At 37.3% G+C, this 19,937-nt stretch overlaps 1 protein-coding gene across 2 annotated transcripts in view; it reads left to right on the top strand.

Annotated features, from left to right (window-relative positions):
* The first annotated feature begins 786 nt into the window (after positions 1–786).
* The window catches only part of dapk2b (death-associated protein kinase 2b), a 41,529-nt gene continuing 22,378 nt past the window's right edge, over positions 787–19,937 (top strand). For both annotated transcript variants that reach the window (XM_051883865.1, XM_051883866.1), the window contains exons 1-2: positions 787–953; positions 1,914–2,099. In XM_051883865.1, coding sequence (XP_051739825.1) covers positions 2,023–2,099 — 77 coding nt within the window. In that variant the 5' untranslated portion in view covers positions 787–953; positions 1,914–2,022. The remainder of the gene's footprint in view (positions 954–1,913; positions 2,100–19,937) is intronic.

Below are 19,937 nucleotides of genomic sequence, written 5' to 3'. Positions count from 1 at the left end.
AATAAAGACGGTAGGCTAAATTATTTATATAGTATCCCTGACTCCAAAATTCACAGCATGCCCTAATAAATCATTCATAGTTGATACAAACTGATTCGCGAACCGGGTTCACTGAAAAGGAACCGAACCAAATGAATTGGCCGACTCGAATCAGACATTATAGGGTTTTAATAAAAAGCAAGATATGTAAATTATTTCGAGTATATTCTACGCTTCAGCAGTAGAATATACGAAATAGGGTTTTAATAAATAGCAAGATATGTAAATTATTTCGAGTATATTTTACGCTTCAGCAGTCATGTCTGCTGAAGCGTAGAATATACTCGAAATAATTTACATATCTTGCTATTTATTAAAACCCTATTTCGTATATTTATTAAACTGTCATTTATTTCCAGTAAATATTATTTGTAAGGTTTCCACTCTAGTCAAGTCATTGATTTACTCCAAATGTTCTGTGTATTTGTCGAGCTACAGTCTTCATGTCTATCCAATACATGGCACAAAGCTTAAAAACTGAATATTTGAAGGAATAAATCGCATGTCACTGTCGTTTGGAACAAGAGCACAAACATGCTGTGGAGAAAGCCGAAATATATCGAGTAATCTAAGTTTGAATGATTAAAATATCCATTAGATTAAAAAAAACGACTGAAATCAAGTTTAAAATAGCATTTTGATTAGAAAACGAACTATTCAAATCAATTTCTAAATGACGATGTGTTTGAAACGGTTCATCTGATTCACTAGAAAGATTTGCCAATCTGACATCACCGCTGCGCTCAACAGGTGGCGCGTGAGCGAGCTCGAGATTGACAACATAAGCGCGTGCGTTCGCTCATGCAGTCTCCAGTTGAACAGCGCGACTCGCGCATAAGACGAGCTCAGACACGGGAATATGCTACAAATGTCAGCGGAATACAGTAATATAAGAGTCATTTCTTAAAAAAAAGGTAAGACATCCCATTTTATTATTATATAGCCTATTATATGTTTTTACTCATTTACAATATCGAATAAAGTAAACGCTTCTTGTAGTTCGTGTCTTCTTGTAAAACTTGTGAACAATCAAATAGGAGGAGGATATTATTGTGTGAATGTTTCTCATGGTCATTACCAAGCAAAAAGCGAACGTTCTCAGAACTTTTCTAACGTTCTGGCAAAGTTGTGAACAAGCGTTCTTTTTACATTAATAGAACGTTTGTTCAGAGTTATCTGTTCTTTAATAACTTTATGGAACGTTTTTAAATTCCGTTTTTTTAAATGTCGCTAACTTTCTAAAAATGTCTGCAAAATTAACAAATGGAAGGTTCCCTCAAAGTTTGCAGAGCCAAAAATGTTTTAAAACGTTTATAAAACTGGTCATTTTGAAAATTCAGAGCACATTATGTAGGTATATAATGTTTTCATAATTTAATGGGAAGGATAGAAAACGTTCTTAGTACATATGTTTGTTAGCTGGGTATGCAGCTTATAGTAATAGAGTATAACAAACAACAGGAACAGTATATGAGGTAAATATTTATCATAATATTATCAATATATTCTACTTTTGTAACAATAAAACTGTAAGTGCAGTCAGCCTGTCAGAACACTAATGCTGTGTGTTGGCATTTAAACACCTAGAGATCAGTCTCAATTTCACCTGATAATTCTCATGACATTGAACCCTCATTTTTCCCTAAAGAAAGCCATTTGATCACTTTAAATGACTTGATATGTACGTCTGCTTTGACATTTTATTCTTCAGTAAGCTAAACTTGAAGTGCCAAGGGTTTTTTTTTACATTATCACATTGAATTATACGTCCTAATAAGGAAAATCCAATCTATTTTCTTACACCTTATTGCAAGTGAAGGAATGCAGTGCAGCATGCTGGAACATGTGCTTATGTGAGTGTCTTTGACTTTCAGAGTTGCACCCAACAATTCAACAGAACTTCTCTGAGCTTGTGTGCTTCTCGAGGGACATTTTAAGACAGATTTGGCCTGCTGTCCCTTGTTTACCGAGACATCATCATCAATGAGGACATTAGGAATGGCTGTGTTCAAGCAACAAAAAGTGGAGGATTTCTATGATATTGGTGAAGAACTTGGAAGGTGAGTCATATGATTGGTTGTCTGAGGATGTCTTATAATTGCTTCCAGCTTTTGTTTGTTGTTGACTAGCCGGTGAGCTGTATGAAGGATATTTACAGGACAGGTTAAAATCTGGTGAGCTAGAATTTGGGAAAAGAAAGGTTTTCCCTTATAACTTGACAAGCCACTGGACAGTGATCACTGGACAGTAACAAAGTATTATATAATCATTTACGTACCTTTATGTTGTTTTAAATTGACTTTTTTCTTCTGTGGAACACAAAAGAAGATATTTTGAAGAATGTTCCAACTGTTTTTGTTCATACAATGAAAGTCAATGGCAGGGTTGCCAGGTATTCACAGCAAAACCTGCCAATTGCTACTCAAAATTAGCCCAATCGGGTCCCCCGGTAAAAATTGCGCTCTGGGGGGTAAAATCCGCGTTATTGGCGGGGTTCCCCTGGTAAAATCCGCATTCCAGGGGCTAAATATCATGTTATTTGGGGTCGCTTCAATTATTATATTGTTGTCAATAATCTTAAAGTCGCCATGAAACAGAAGTTGCGATAGTCTTTTCTTCCCTATTGTGATGTATATCCGAGTAAAACGCTTCTCGAAAAAAAAAAAGTAGGGTGGGACTTGATTTTGTCCACTGGGATTCGATTGGATCATTGTCAATTGCTATTGCTGTGATGTCATGTGATTGACAGGTGCCCTGCCCTTGTTCCAGTAAACATATCATCAGATAAGAGATGTGGTTGCAAGAGGGGGGGGGAAGTTATTTTGATTAAAGATTATGAGGGCACATGAATTTTAAAAAGGTTTATCCATCCTTTTTACTGTTTAACTTTAACTGTTTTCTGTTTGTGTTTTTTGGACTTTCATTTTATGCACAAACAAAACACAAAGACATTTATCATTTCTGGAAGAACTATCATATTACATTTATTGATCTTAAAAATGAGATATTCATTGAAAAAATATAGGAAGGATCTACAGTCCACTGAACAAAAACGTGAGCCCCCCCACCCTCCATTCCCTTGGCACCTGTTCTCATTCTTGAGTCATGTTTTGTTCTCTCATACAAAGCACACTCCCCTTAAAAGCTGCCCCAACAGGCAAGCGGCAAGCCTAACACTTATTAATGCAAAAAAACCTGTTATAATAACAGCATTTCTACTATTTCAGCAGAAGGAAGTTGCAAATCCATCCAGACAGGACAGGAAGTGCTAAACAACATGAACATTCAGGAAAGGTGTAGTCTCACACCCAGGTGACTGTCGTGTCTTGCCCCTGGCTATAGGTTGCAGAAAGTCACCCTTTGGCACTTATCTGTCAATGGTTTTCCTTATCAAAACTTGAAAATGTGCAAGAAAGGCCATAAAACTACGTAAAAGGCATCCTCCCGTAATTCGGAAAGGTTGTTCCCTTTTGTCACAGAGACTTCCCAGTTGAGGTACTATGGGTAGAAAGACAGATGTTGGTTATTGTTTGCAATATGTAACAGCTCAGCCATCTGCCTGGATGGCTTTGTGTCCCACTCAATGGCACAGTTTCTATGACACACCCTGGATTAGATGAGATACCTGACCTCCCTTGCAGGACTGTAACTGAGAACGGGACTGATAGTGCTGTACCTTTACAGGGAGGGAGTTACTTTATATTAATGAAGGGCCAGGGCTACATTTTCTGAAGAACTCACATTTGATATCAAAGGGTTAGTTCACACAAAAATCAAAATTCTGTCATCATTTAATCACCCTCATGCCGTTCCAAACCTGTAAGACTTTCGTTCATCTTCAGAACGCAAATGAAGATCTTTTTGATGAAATCTGAGAGCTTTCTGTCCCTCCATTGACAGATATTGACACTTTGATGCTTCAAAAAGTTCATAAAGAGATAAAACTAATCCATATGAATTGAGCGGTTTATGAATTGAGACTCGATCGCTTTATATATGATGAACAGATTGAATTTAGGCTTTTATTCACATATAAACATTGATCAGCGAACATAAACAGAAGCTCAACCGAACCTGCTTAACAAGAGAATGAACCTCATTGGTTCTCGCACTTGTCAATCAAACGTGCTTGAGCTTCCGTTTACCACAACTGATGTGTGAGTTGATGAATGTTTCTATGTAAATAAAAGCCTAAATTCAATCTGTTCATCATATAAAGTGATTGTGTCTCTTCAGAAAATTTGGACTAAACCACTTGATTCATATGTAATAGTTTTACGATCTCTTTATGAACTTTTTGAAGCGTCAAAGTGTCAGTTGCGTAGCTGTTAATGAAGCTACAGAAATCTCTCAGATTTCATCAAAAAGCTCTTCATTTGTGTTCTGAAGTTGAACAAAAGTCTTACAGGTTTGGAATGACATGAGGGTGAGTAATTAATGACAGAAATTTCATTTTTTGGGTGAACTAACCCTTTAACAGTTTGCATGTTGCTTAGCTAACAGCATAATAGCATAGGCCTACATATTGGTATGCTTTACTGGCCTAAAGGCACGTTCACTCTAAGAACGATAACTATAAAAATAACTAACTATATTTGCATCCACACCAACAGACAATAGTGTTTTGTTTATTATAAGCTTGCTGTGGTTTTGTCCTCTGCTCCTTTAAGCTCAAGCTTGTTAAAGCAGGATGGATTCTGTTTATGTTCTTATGGTTCATCAGCTGGAAGTGAAAGTGATTCCAACAAAATTGTTCTTCTGTGTCATTATTGATATAGTTGTGGTGTGGACTTCCCTATTCTCATAGAGTTAGAATTGTTCCTTGGTGTGAATGGACCTTAAATTGAAAGAGCCCATCTCCAATTCTCTATGATATTCTGGTCTCTAGAAATGGCTTGGTTTCCTCTTTCAGTGTGAGCCTATGGGATTTTTTTTTCGACCATTTTATCATCTCCCAGGCCAAATTCACATGTTCTTTATGTGAATGCATTGCAATGAGCTCAGTTAGGTGGAAAAAATGGTGAAAAGATGGTGGAGAAAGTGGGAGAAGTGTTAAAAATATATTTGTTACATTGAGTATTTTTAGTATTTTTGTTGTATTATACCCAATATTCGTGTATGCTATGCTATGTATTTTATGCTTATTAGAGTATCGAGGTATGCACGTGATGTCACCGTCGGCCGGAATGACTGTGGTTGGTTACGCCCACTGAGTTGCAAAAGACTAATGTGGCAGCATTAGTTTTCAGTGTGAATGCAGTGAAAAACACACAAAGCACTTCTAAAACAGGAAAGAGTTTTGCGATTGACTGTACAAATAGATTTGACAAGAAATATGAGATATTTTTACAGACTGCCGAGAGCTAAAGAAAAGAGAATGGATCGCTGCAATTCACAGAAATAACTGGATTCCAGGCAGCGAAATGTGGATTTGCAGTTACCATTTTGTGTCAAAATGTTGAATTTCGGGGTAAAATCATACTCTATATATTGAATTGTTATATATTGTGTTGACAACTCATCAATTAAATATTTACCATCTTATATTCTGCATAATTGGATGTTTTTCGATAAAGACTGACAAAAACAATACAAGTTTTAGGACTGGATGATATATATAACATTGATATAAGTGACCACCCGGATTTACACCTACCTTAATAATAATAAAAAACAAAGATATGACATCCAAAATATGTAAGGTAGTACAACTAGATCTCTTTTATTGAATCCAAAAGGTTTTAAATATATTTTGCTACATATAAAGGTATTTTAAAGATTTTGAAGTGTCAAAAGGTCATTCGGTTTAACCGTCCAAAGGTCAATACCATTTTATTTGTGATTAAAATATCTTAAAATGTAATAAATGTATATATTTTTTATTCTGGCATGATTGGCATCATATATCAACATAGTGCAAAATGGTATTAAAATTTTGTGTAGAAGTCGTTGCTTTGTTATGAGAAATAATGAAAAATGAATTTCATTGGTGTCATTCGGAGTAACCAATATAAAGGGACCATTTTCAATCAAGTCATGCGTTCAGTATCATGTGACAGGATGTGACATCATTCAGACACCTGCACAGGACCACATGGTCGTGAAGCAAAGTAACTAACTCTCTTTTAACTATTTCAAAAATTCATGTTTTCACTTGCTCATACGCATGTCCCGAAACATCAGGTCATTCGGTACAACCGCTATAAAACATGGAAAATGTTGTAATATTTTAAAAACTTGTACTAAATATAAAATGTTTGATTGTCCTTTTGCCAGCTAGCTAACAAGCTAACAAGATAGCTAGCTAGATATCAGCCTGTTAGCATTGATTGAAAATATCATCATTCGGTATAACCAAGCGTGTCATTCGGTAAAACCGAAATTATGGTTAAATCGAATGACTTTTTTGGTGACAAATTTTGTCCATCTTGTAAAAAAATGACAAAGTCAGTGTTAATTGATTATAAAAACAACATAATCTCATTGTTAACACTTAATGAAACATCAAAATTAATTATGTCTCCATTATGTTTTTTTACACTTTTAAAAACCTTATTCGCGTTTCCAGGCAAATTTGCTTTATGTATTTCCCCGGCGTCGAAATCAGGCACATCTAAATGTCAGGAAATACGATTCCTGGCTGCATGTCAATATCCATGGATCTTTGGTAAGTTGTAAAGAACACTATATCGTGTCCAACCTTTAGTTTAAACCGATAATCGTTTTTTTTACTCACGTTTTGTCACTCAGTTCGGCTGAGGGGGCTTGTTCCGACAGGAAAGTGACGTCAATGCATACCCTCTATTGTGTTGTTAGCTTAGCAACATGCTAACTCTACTGATATCAAATGCTAACTGAGATCGCCTGTATGGAGCACTTTTAGGGTGTTGAGTTGATGTTTGTGTAGAGTGTTTCAAATTAGTCACTTATCTGGTTCTGTGATCGTTAGGATGCTGTATTAGAAGGCCGTTTCCTTTGTAAGCCATAGACACATGACAGCTTAGTACAGAGCTTAAGTGTTAGGTTTAACACCTATACTTAGTATTCATTTAATAGCCTAAATATGAGCCAATAGTGATTTTTACAGCAGAGAAGATACAATAAACCTCATTTTGTAGTGATGACTATCTAGTATCTAGTGATGACAAAACATACAAAAGCTAAAGGTTGTTAGCTTGTTAGCAATGTGTGTTAATAGCAATCAGGTCCTCTAGATACTCAAGCTTAGAAATTTGAAATTGTTGGTTCTCTTTGCAATGTTTTGGTTTCTTGTTTCGGAATGATACCTCAATCCCCACAGACATGTCATGGAGGGTCAGCTGCGTTTGAGGTGGAAATACTACTCACGCACACAGACACGTATCTTGCGTGTGAAAGAGGAAATAGCTCATATGTGGTTTCACAGAGCTGTGTGTGATGATCTGTAACACACTAGCAGCTGCAAACATGTCTGTAAGAAGAGGACAGCGAGAGAGATACTGAAGGGAAACATAAAGACACTTAAACGCAAAGAGTTGTTCACACTCACAAACTCCCACCCACCGTCGTGTTCCGTGTGGGTTGGAGGAGACTGGCTGTCACAGCACCGCATGAATCACCTGCTTCAAAGGTTGGCGATGTGGGACAAATGAGACCCTTTTACACAACCATTTCGTTCCTTGCAGGTGGGGGCTTGGTGCTGATAGGGGCTTTACTCATAGATGATAGGAATCTCCGTTATGGACTGATGATAGTGTACAAGTTGTCTCAGTCATTGTACATGTTTGTTATAGCAAATTTAATTTAAAAAGAGAAGACATTTAAGAAAGATGGTGATGTAAATCCAACATTGCATTACTAACCACCTTTGCTTATAAGGTATAGCTGTATTGAGAATATATTAACAATATGACACGGCCTAAAAGGGTTGGTTCACTCACCCTCATGTCGTTCCAAACCCATAAGATTTTCATTCATCTTTCGAAACACAAATGACGATATTTTAAATGAAATCTGAGAGATTTCACCCAAAAACTATAACACGTCACAACATTCATAAAGGGATCGTAAAATAAATCCATATGAAACGAATGATTTATTCCAAGTCTTCTTGAGAGAGACACAATCACTTTATATGATGAACAGATTTAATTTAGCCTTTTTTTAAACATTGATTAGCACTCAAATATTCGAATACTTCCCTACTATATAGTATGCGAAAAAGAGTAGTATGTCCGAATACATAGTATTCGAAAAAAAGTAGGCGAAAAGTACCTGAATGACCTACTACTTCCGCTGAGATTCTGAAGTGTGCATTCAATGGACACTTTACTATCCCATGAGGCCACTGGAGAGGATTTATGAATGGCAGTGAAGCGACGCAACTGACAATGGTAGGTCACATGACAGTAACAACATGGCGGATGTAGTACATCCGAATTTCATTCATACTACCCATATTCATACTATATAGAACACAAAGTGAGTTCAAATTCAAATGTAGTACCTACTCAGTATTTTATGAATGAAGCCCATTAACAAGATTGTACTTCTATCACACACAGCCTCACTTTCATCTTTTGAATCAAATTAAATAGCGTCTAAGGCTACATTCAGACTGCAGGCAAACGTAGCTCAAATCGGATTTTTTTTTTTTTTTTGCTCATATTTTCGCGTGACAGTGTGAACAGCACAAACCACATGGGATCTGATCTTTTCAATTCCAATTTAGGCCACTTCCAGGTCAGATGTTTTGTAATACGAGCTCAGTCTGAACAGTCAAATTTGAATTAATGCGACTTTTAAGTCACTCTAGATCGACATTCGTCACAATTCTGCGCTCATGGGAGTCACTCCAAAGATTTTAAATACCCGAAGTTATCAAGACAGTTGCGAAAGGTAGTCAGGAAGGACAGTGGATGTGTCAGAGCTCATAAGAGACATCAGTGACAGCTCTACAAGCAAAATATGAGGACTCGTAAATTGTTTAAAATCTTTGCTTTCCTTTTTCACATCCTCATCTTTGTTTTTAATACTGCCTGTGCATAAATTCGCTGGCTTCCACGGCAGATCACACTATAAATAAATGCGTAATCGCTTACTTTAATGTCCTCCGTGTTTACTTCTGTATGACAGCGTGCTGCGTGACGTCTTTTTATTATTCTTTTGTGCATCCGGGTCAGTCCAGGACCATGATATGTTCACACTGGAATCTGATATTGGCCATATTTAACGTAACAATGTGAACAGCTATACAAAAAAATCAGATCTGAGCAGTAAATCGGAATTTAGCACTAAGGCCTGCAGTGTGAATGTAGCCTAAATGTCTATAAGTCCAAATCCGATTTTTGTGCATATCCGATTGAAATCAGATCAGATTTAACGAGTGTGAACGGCAATAAATCACATTAAATGTGATTTTTACAAATCTGTTTCGAGCTACATTCATATGTGGTTTGAAATCCTATTCAAATCGCATTTTTGGATATCAGTTTCAGTCTGACTGCTCTGATTGGATTTCATGTGGTTTATGAGGTTTAAGTCGCTGCAGAAACAAGGTTGCGTGGTTGCAAAGTGCCGGACAGCAAAAAAAGACAATATATCGGAGAGATATTTTGAGACCGGCGAAGACAACAGCAGTAGTCCAGCGCGGCGGCTACAAAATATCATGTTGTAAATAAGACACCATCTGTATTGCAAACCCCTACATGTTGCGGTTGTTGTTGTTGTTGTTTTTGGCGTGTACCTAGCAACACAACGTCATTGCCATAGAAACCAATGCAGACATTCCGGAAAAACGAAAGAGCGGCATGGGACACACAAATTGGATCTGAACAATTGCGTTACACAATCAGATTCCAATCGGATACACAAAGAATCAGATTTGGACTGACAGTGTGAACTAGCTTAAGGTTTGGATTCATGTAATCCAGTTAGTATATAGTAGGGGAGAGTGGGGTAAGATGAGCCAGTGGGTAAATTGACCCACCCCCTGTATCTTGGTTGATCTAGAGTGACCTAAAAATATTTGTGATGAATATTGGTGATTTAGCAACGTATAAAACCATGCAAGTCATTTAGCTAAATATTATTCTGAATTGGTAAGCTAGCTAGCTTTTCCTAAAATGGCAGCTATGGGGCAAAGTGAGCCAAATGCTGTGGGGTAAATTGAGCCAGCGTTTTAACTTACCCCACCATAAGGCATTGAATTTAAGTTAAATCTGAAGTATAAACTGGTGTCATTTCAATGTAATTTTACGCAACTGGTTTAGTTTATCTTTATTTTCGAGTTTATTTGATAGGAACAGTGTACAAGTATACCAAATCCTTCTCTGATATGAACCAGAGGATGTTTAATCATATCTTTCCACCTGTAGTCTCTAATGGCCTGACATGGTCGACATTGCAGAAAAACTACCATGTCAAGAACCTTTTGACTAAAATGTTTATTAGTTTCAGTGACATTTATTCATTCTTATTTAGTTTTTATTTAATTTTACTCAACAAACTCTCTGTTTAGTCTGTTTATGGGAAGGTTACATCTTTGGTGTTCAACATATTGTTTCAGAAATGCAAACAATTAAACATACTGAAATTTCAACTTCATTTGGTTGGTTTTATGTTGTTTAAGTTAGCTTTAATAAAAGAAATATTTGTAAAATAATTTAACAAAGAATATTTGTAAAAGGAAATGTGATTATTAAATTAGTTTTTAAAATAGGTACATTATCTTTTAAATTTCACATGGGTTTGATTCAGATTCAGTTAGATGGTCAGTTTACACCCACCTTCTGACTCGGATCAACTTACCCCTTACCTGGGGTAAACTGAGCCAGAGGAACACTTTTTTTTTTATAAGAAGCCATCTTTTTAGAACCCTTTGATGTATTCTGATCATTTAAAATAATAGGAAACATCCTGAAATTACTTGAAATACTTTCATTGTACTTCTGCCTCATATCTTGAGGACCACATAAGTAAAAAAATGGCTCATCTTTTCCCACTCTCTCCTATGTAGTAGTGGCGCAGATACCAGTTCCAGCTAGTTTGTTAGTAGACAGGTAAGATGGAGGAAGAGCTCTTATGTAACCCACATACATAGTGGTCCTGCTACATTGCTTAACTGTTCTTTTGAGTCAGCAGGCTTTGGCAAATCTGTCTCTTTCATAAGCAAACCTATATTTGGATAAAGCATTCAGTTTATACATCCGACATGTGCTGCTGAGCTCAGTATAGACGGATGATGCTGGATGGCCCTCCATGAACAGCATTTAACAATTTTAAATTTAGCCAGACTTGTTTCACCAGAAAAAAAAAAACACTCATGCCCTCTTTTTCATGCCACAAAAAGACAACTCATGCCATCTTCCCCTTTACTGTCTTGAGGTTAAGCAATAGGAGGAAGTGATGAAAGCCATTGAAGAAAGACGAATTGGTGCATTTTTTAGAGTTGATCTGTTTGGTAATGTCCTGTATATTTTGACAGGTCTCTGCTGCAGTATGATAGATGACATTTTATAAATATTTTAAGAGATCATGCAAATCATTCCCATATATAGCAACAGACTATACGCACAACTTTTAGTTTGTGAGGGTTTTTTCCCCATAACCAGGTATCATATGTTTCTGTATTTTTACTGGCTGCGTACTTTATCTGTGAGTCATCTATACAGGGCTGTCGTCATGAGGACAACCAGGTGACGAGGGACTCACTAATGTCAATAATGTCCCCACTCAGGAATCTGTTGTTATTTATTATATTAATGGAGAATATTCTCAAACTTTTCTGCCCTGTCAGAGTGAAAGTATCTTTATGAGTCATAGAGTGAACACTGCAATGACTAATACTATAAGTAATCATGCCGCACACTTGATAATACACTAGTCAAGACATTTTTGACTCATATTTCATCAAGTCATGTAAGGAGGCAGCTGCCTGTAGACTTTATTCAGAGTGGATGTTATATATAATTTGAGATGAACAGAAACAAGGCTGTAATGGACAGAAGTATAGTCCGTTTAATATGTCAGAGGGTTGATTGTTCAGGTGAACTTATACAGTATATTACAGTAAAAACTTTTCATTTGCATCAAATATTGTCTACTAGTCTATTTCCATTGTAAAGCTTTGATTTAAAATGTTGAAGAATCCAGTTTTTTCTACGCTCAAGGCTGGACATGTAGGTGTCTGACTACTGAAGTGACTGACAGGTGCTATGGATCCCTATATTGAGCTGACATACAGTCCTGATTGGGGGTATCTGGGTAAAGTTAGCTATTTTAAGCAAGCTAAAACACAGGCTGTCGCAGTCACCACAAAGCTCCCAGTGTATATCAACAAAAAATTAGTAAAGGAGTTGGAGGAAAGGGGATCTGTCGTAACATCAACGCACATTCCTTGCATTCTTCCCCCCACTGCTGTTTTGCTTCATGCAGCACAAACAAGATGCTGTGATGAAGAATCTGTTAATGTTTTCTCCGCAAAAAAATCATCTGTCCACAGTGCTGAAAAGGAAGTATTCGGCAGCTGTGAAGCGAAGGAGTTGAAAAGCTGTTATGATAGATTGTGTGGGAGGGTTGACAGTCTGTGTTCAGTTAGAGAGGAACTGGCTGGCAGGATTTAAAAGAAATGACATCCATAATGCAATAATATTTTATTGTTTTTACATGAAATGAGTTCTTCCGGTCCTGTATGCTGATTTTTCAGTGAAATATGCACTTGTTCCCTTGTGATGGGATAAAAACACACTCTCTGTTGTTTTAAAGATCGATAAAGAATGCATTAACATCTGTTCCATCCTTTTGTCAAAGCAGAGGACACAGCTTTTCATATATACACACATGGTTACAATGAAACACAGTGTTATAATGTCCCCTCAGGCCATCATACTGGACCTGCATTTGAATATTGCACTGGCGCCGTTCGGTCAAGCGCACAGCCAGTGAGGCCCTCCGGCTAATAACCAGCAGCTGTTGGGAGTGGAAAGTCCACTGAGACCTCCAGCCGTCAAAAACACAAGCAGGCTTAGAACAGAGACTAGTGGCACGCCTGCTATGGGATGCCTCTCTCCTCCCTCAGCTTTTCTGCAAATTGCACCTCCGACAAAGCATTTAACACCACTGTCAAACAAACCAAGTCAAATTTTTTCCTGCACAAGGATTTTTGAATGTCAGGATCAGTTTGTGAAGTGTTTGTTTGGTTTGAAAGAATGCCTTTACAGGCAAAATCCAATCATTTTTACAGAGCCCCGCACATGACATGCAGGAAAAAAAGTAACGCTTTACTAAGTCATTTGCTCGATTTACTAAATCGTGCGCACAATTTAAACTGTTTCACTGCTGAAACAATACGTATTGTGAAAAGCGCTATACAAATAAATGTGAATTTATAAATCGAGGGAACGAATAAGTAAATCGTGCACACGATTTATAAATCAGGGGAACGACTTAGTAAAGCATGCGCACGATTTAGTAAATCGAGGGAGCGAATAAGTAAATCGTGCGCACAATTTATAAATTGAGGGGACGACTTAGTAAAGTGTTCGCACGATTTAGCAAATCGAGGGAACAAATTAGTAAATTGTGCATACGATTTATAAATCGGAGGAACGACTTAGTAAAGCGTGCCCACTATTTAGCAAATCTAGGGAATGAATAAGTAAATCGTGTGCACGATTTAGCAAATCAAGTGAACGAATTCGTAAAGTGTGCGCATGATTTAGCAAATCGAGGGAACGAATTAGTAAAGTGTGCGCACGATTTATAAATTGGGGGAACGACTTAGTAAAGCGTGCACACGATTTAGTAAATCGAGGGAGCGAATAAGTAAATCGTGCGCACGATTTATAAATTGAGGGGACGACTTAGTAAAGTGTTCGCACGATTTAGCAAATCGAGGGAACGAATTAGTAAAGTGTTCGCACGATTTATAAATTGAGGGGACGACTTAGTAAAGTGGTCACACGATTTAGTAAATCGAGGGAACGAATAAGTAAATTGTGCGCACGATTTATAAATCGGGGGAACAACTTAGTAAAGCGTGCCCACTATTTAGCAAATCTAGGGAACAAATAAGTAAATCGTGCGCACGATTTAGCAAATCTAGGGAACGAATAAGTAAATCGTGCACACGATTTAGCAAATCTAGGGAACGAATAAGTAAATCGTGCACACGATTTAGCAAATCAAGTGAACGAATTAGTAAAGTGTGCGCATGATTTAGCAAATCGAGGGAACGAATTAGTAAAGTGTGCGCACAATTTATAAATCGGGGGAACGACTTAGTAAAGCGTGCGCACGATTTAGTAAATCGAGGGAGCGAATAAGTAAATCGTGCACACGATTTTTATAAATTGAGGTTAGATTAATCAGAATATGGCCATTTTCCAATTATATAAGCTTTTTGTAAATATATTTACAACCAAAACCAGATTAAGCCAATATTCCAGTTTCTAGAAATCGACATAAAATGGCTGGAATATTCCTGTATTAATCAGATTTTTGGGTCTTAAACACCTTATTCAGAATATCCACCATAACTTAATATTCATTTACAACCGCATTTGTCCAAACCAAGGTAATTTTGGGTCATATTACATATGAACCACTCAAAATTCAAGATGTACAGTAATACTTAACCAGGAAATTAACCAGAAAATGATGTGCTTTGAGTAAATTCCTCTAAGATTTGCTTCACACATACGTTGCCTGCATCTTCATGTGCTGTGACTTGAAAGCTTACTGGCTATAAATTACATTATTGTGTCTTGTAGAGGTGAAATATTCCTCTAATGTGATAAATGGAAAGAAAACTTGAGACGCTGAGTTGTTTTGGTCTAGGTTTGCTTTCTCCCATGGCTCTGGGAGAGACCGGCTATCCCTCGGGATACACGTTCCTGTTCAGACTGTTTTGGTTTTCCATGCCTGTGCTGTGTGTATGAGGCAAACCTCTTATCTTATAGGCCCCTCTGAGCTCTCCGTGGACAGCCCGACCCTTTTTCCAGGCGGAGGCCTCGCAGTGTTTGGCGTCCTTGTATCTCAGTGGGTTATAGGTTGTTAAACAAACATAGTTATTGATGTGGCCAATAGTCCCTACTGATTTAGCAATCAAACTTATTCGGTTCTGTTTGCCAAAGGCACTGAACTGTAATCCAATTCTTCTCTTGATTTTATTACATGAACAGAAAACCGCATTAGACTCAGTGAGAAAAATGTCCTCTGAGTGAAATAAAAGTTGTTGTTTTTTTAAAATCAGCGTTTCTTTTCTCAGCGTACACATCTCTCTGTCTTTATTATATTTGCGATTTTGCAATAAAACAAAAATTCCCCTTGGCCTTGAGGCTGTGTGCCATCTGGGAACAAACAAACAAAAAAAAAGTCTACCATTACTGCGGTGAATATATATATATTTAAAAACATTCAAATGTTTTACATTTTGGAATTTTCATGACAATTTTCATGGCACATTTTTCTCTCTAATTCTAACCTTAATGCAGATTTTGTGAACATTAAATCTGAACATTTTTGATTAGTTTTGAAATTCCTATATTCTCAGTAATGATTTTTCATTTAATTCTCAATTAGTACTCTATTTTTATGCTGTTTTAACTTTTCTTTATTAAATCAGCATAATTTAATGTAGTACACAAAAAAGTACTGTAATGTATAAATATTTTACAATTTAATATTTTTTCTCAGACTAATGAGAATGACATTTTATTTATGGTAATGAGAATTATGGGAAAATCATGTCGACAAAAAAGTCGACTTGTCTGAGTCTTATACTACATTTTTTGCTTATTTTTGGAGCTATGGTGTGCCGACTTTTTTCTGCTTTTTAATGAGAATGTGCTTAATTGTCAAAAATAACATCACTCTGGGGGAATAAAGGGGGCAACACTTTATTTTAATGGTCCAATTTAGACATTGTACTAACTGTAAGTAACATTGCACCTACATTTCAACTAACTGTCATCAGAGTATTAGTAGAGTATTAGTAGACTGTCTGCTTAATATCTGCTAACACTTTATTTTGAGGGTGCCCTATTAGACATTCTACTGACTATTACGCTGCATTCACTCGGGGCGTCAGTGTCAAAGCTTGACGTAGGGCGTGTCTGAAGCTTGAGCTGACGCGACCGTCATAGTACAACAGCCAATCACATTACTTTTTGGTGTTGCCCTACCAGTCTTCTAAGACTCTAAAGAGAGTTAGTTGACATGTAGGTGCAAAGTTGCAAAATGTCTAAAGGGGATCATCAAAACAAAGTGTAACCAAAAAGAGCTTCTTCAGTCTTCATTTTATTTCAAATATTTTTGGATGAAATGTGATTCGGACATGTACTTGAGAGGTTTTATGAGATTCACAAGAATGTATGACCCTCTATGGGGATGACAAAAAATCTGTAGCTCCCCTATGTGTACCAGCAGGTAGAAGAGATATAGGGTGGGATCTAACATTAGCCCAGTATTGATATGATAACAGAGACACACACATATACTATATACACAGCCTATCGCAGCCTTTATGGAACCTCTCAGTGGGGCTTCATGTGAAACACAGGAAATAACTGGCTGCAATCATGGTCTAATCATCTGCTCACTGAGCATAATCTACACGGCCTATTCTCACAGCACATTTGAACTTGATGCATGAACAAAAACAGCAGGTGACAAACAGAACTTTAGTCTGCAGCATCATGTTTTTATACACTTCCCATGTGAGATCAGAGAAAAGGGAACAGGAACACAGAAGTACTTAAAAGATACACAAAGTTGTTTGCATGGTCTTATCTATAACTGAACTAATAGTCAAAATGTATGTTGTGACATTTTAAAGTGAAACATATTAAAAGAAAGATATATATATCAGACTTTAACAACTAAGAATGCTAAGACTCACTATTTACATAGTCTGCTGTGGTCTTCTGGAAGACATTCCTACAGATGACATTGTTTAGAAACCTTGCAAAACATCCCGCACATTTCAAAGAGAAGACATCATCCCTTGTTGTTCCCCCTCATCCTGTTGTTAATTTTCCCGTAATCCCTCCTCTCTGCTCTGTCCCTCTGTGATGGTACGGGCCGTCTGGCACGAGGACCAGAGGAGTTGGACAGTATTTCCCAGTCACAGCTGATAATGAGCCAGGCCAAATGTACATACAGACATGAGGCATGATGTCAAGAACGGCCAGCTTAGTCAGTTTAGATGCAGTCCGTCTAGATCTGTGGTCTGATAGACACATGCTAGATATAGTCGTGACTCAGAGACACTTCCTAAATCTGCCCATGTCCATGTGCATCAGGAATGAGTTTCTGTATTATTGGAGTACGTCTGCAGATTGTGATAAATCACTTTTATATCAAAAGAGAAAGAAAGATCCTGTTTTCTATTATACAACCCCCTTTAATGGGGACCTATTATGTCCCTTTTACAAGATAATATAAGTCTCTGGTGTCCCCAGAATGTGTTTTTTGAAGTTTCAGCTCAAAATACCCCACAGATCATTTATTATAACAGCTTTAACAGCTCGCGCTTCGGTTGCTCAACAACAACAAAGCTGGACAATCTCACGCAGCCAAAATGACGATTATCAGTAACGGTGTTCAGCCTTACATTGTTCAAACCGGAGTCGGACACTGATGGAGAGACTCAGGAAGAAGTTACAACTTTTAGAATGAAACTGGACGATTTTGAATGGTTAGTGGATAAATTTATGTAGTTGTTGTGAAGTTGATTCAACTCATCGACTAGCATGTGCTGTCATGTTAATCTTTTGTGCAAATCCAGCGTTGAACTGACCGTAAAATGACGGCATGTGAACAACACTCTACTACAACAACTCTTCCTCTTCTCTAAAGCAGCCCAACATGGCCTCACCCCCTTTGTTGTGTGTTCTCAGGGGCGGGGTTTATGTAAATTTTAGGGTTAGTGATGTCAATAAACCAGGAAGAAACTCGTTGTAGTCCCTACCAGCCATTTGTTGTAGTCCTTAAACAGAATTCTTTAAAAGAAAATATCTCCCTTTGCATTGAACTTTGAGCGTCGTAACTTTGCAGATCTTGTTTAAGCTCTAACAGCAACATTACACACTAACTAAAGTTTAAAAAAAGTGAAATCATGATCAACCACCCCTTTAAAACCCTTTATACATTCTTCCTGAACGTTGCTGAATCTGGAATCATTAATCAGTATTGGTGCATCCCTAATTTCTACTTTAATCTTTAATGCCCACAGTCTATACAAACCAATAGATAACATGAGCAGCAGATATATTTCATCTGTCGGGATTGACTGGGGAGATATTGTTTGAAATGTTCAAAGCATGCGTGAGGAAGCAAAAGCGTCTTTGACATAGAAGCGGTGGGTGGGTGGCATTCCTCTTCTCTGTCTCTCTCTTCTCTGAGAGCGTTTTCCTCCCACACCATGACCCCAGTTGGTGCGTGCGTCCCTGCGGCAGGATTTCCTCTTAGGCTTTCGCTATGCAAGAAATGCTCTTTTCCGAGCTTCTATAGGGAGCTCAAGTACAAAATATCCTTGCAGACATATTGCAGCATTAAAGATCCAACGCATAACTGATTGTTCAGTTCAACAGCGCAAACCCAATGGGTTTCACAGGCTAAGAGCAAAGCTATGCCAAGTTACTAAATACTGAACGTGGGCGGTCATATGTTAATATACTTGTGATGTCAGTATCCCTTGCATAAGAGTCTCTGTAATTAAACTGGAAAATGTGGTGCTATATGTTGAATTTGATGCACCTAAATAGAGATTATAGAGACTATTATTAGACTGACACTAATTTGGCTCCAGTTAAGTATTTTCTCTTGTTTCTAATGTTTCTGCCAGTTGGCGTTAAAGGATTTCAAGCATTTCTGTTTACATTTAAGGAAATTAAGCTTTTATTGAAACTATTCCCAGTAATGTCTCAGTGGCATGTTGTCGTCTTTTGCAGTGGAGGTAAAGTCTCCTCTCTGGGTTTGGATGTTTTAGTCCAGTGTCAATTCATGTTCAAGCAAAGACTATAGAATAACACAAGACGCGTCACTCGTATTGTTTTGAATCGAAGAAAGTGCAATGCGCAATATGGCGGAATAAGTCCCACCTTCTAAATAAGAGCCAATCGCCGATTGGTAAAGTCATCGCGTCACTGCAGCGGCCATTAGAAGCTCCGGTTCCTATAGAAACAGTCAGACGCACGCTTCCTAAAGAGACGCGCACTTAGGACTGCGCATGGGCATTAGCTTGATCCAGCCTGAAAAATACAGTTTTGTTTTGTCATGATTCGAGCTTTTAGAAACAAAATTTATGAGGTAGCTGTTGTCAGATTTCATTGGTGATTTCAAATATGAAATTTAATCGAAAGCTTGGCAAACAGCTTTGGAGAATTTGACAAGAAGGTGCGCATTTTAGTTTAACCAAACTGTGATGCTTAAAAAACACCTTACTCACAGATCAGATACAGATTTGTATTTCAATTTGATATAGATTCAGATTCAAAAGTCTCACATTAGTGCCAAAATTAGTCTGTTGATTTGCATTCAGTGTTGTCAATTTATCAACTTTGTAGCTAGATTAGCAACTTTTCACACCCCTTTAACAACTTTTATTTTTTCAAAAAATGGGACAATCGACAAATCTAGGGACTTTTTGGACTACTGGTTAGCATTTAGTCAGTCACTATATCATACTTGCTCTGTTGTCTGACAGAAAATTATGAAGGCTTAAATGAGACAGCTTTATTGGACATTCAACTATATATTAAAGTACAGTATGTGAGCATGGATTAGGAACGAAAACATGTAAAGTGCCGACAGTTGGCACATTTTGTCATCTAGCGACATTTATCGACTTTTTGAGCTACTTCCCATTGAAAATAGTTGGCAACACTAATTTCATGTATTTTGTCATTACAACCTAC

The sequence above is a fragment of the Ctenopharyngodon idella genome, chromosome 24 (assembly GCF_019924925.1).
Source record: "Ctenopharyngodon idella isolate HZGC_01 chromosome 24, HZGC01, whole genome shotgun sequence".
Taxonomy (NCBI): Eukaryota; Metazoa; Chordata; class Actinopteri; order Cypriniformes; family Xenocyprididae; genus Ctenopharyngodon; species Ctenopharyngodon idella.
The sequence above is the reverse complement of the archived record's forward strand: the minus strand, read 5'-3'. Positions and strand labels throughout refer to the sequence as shown.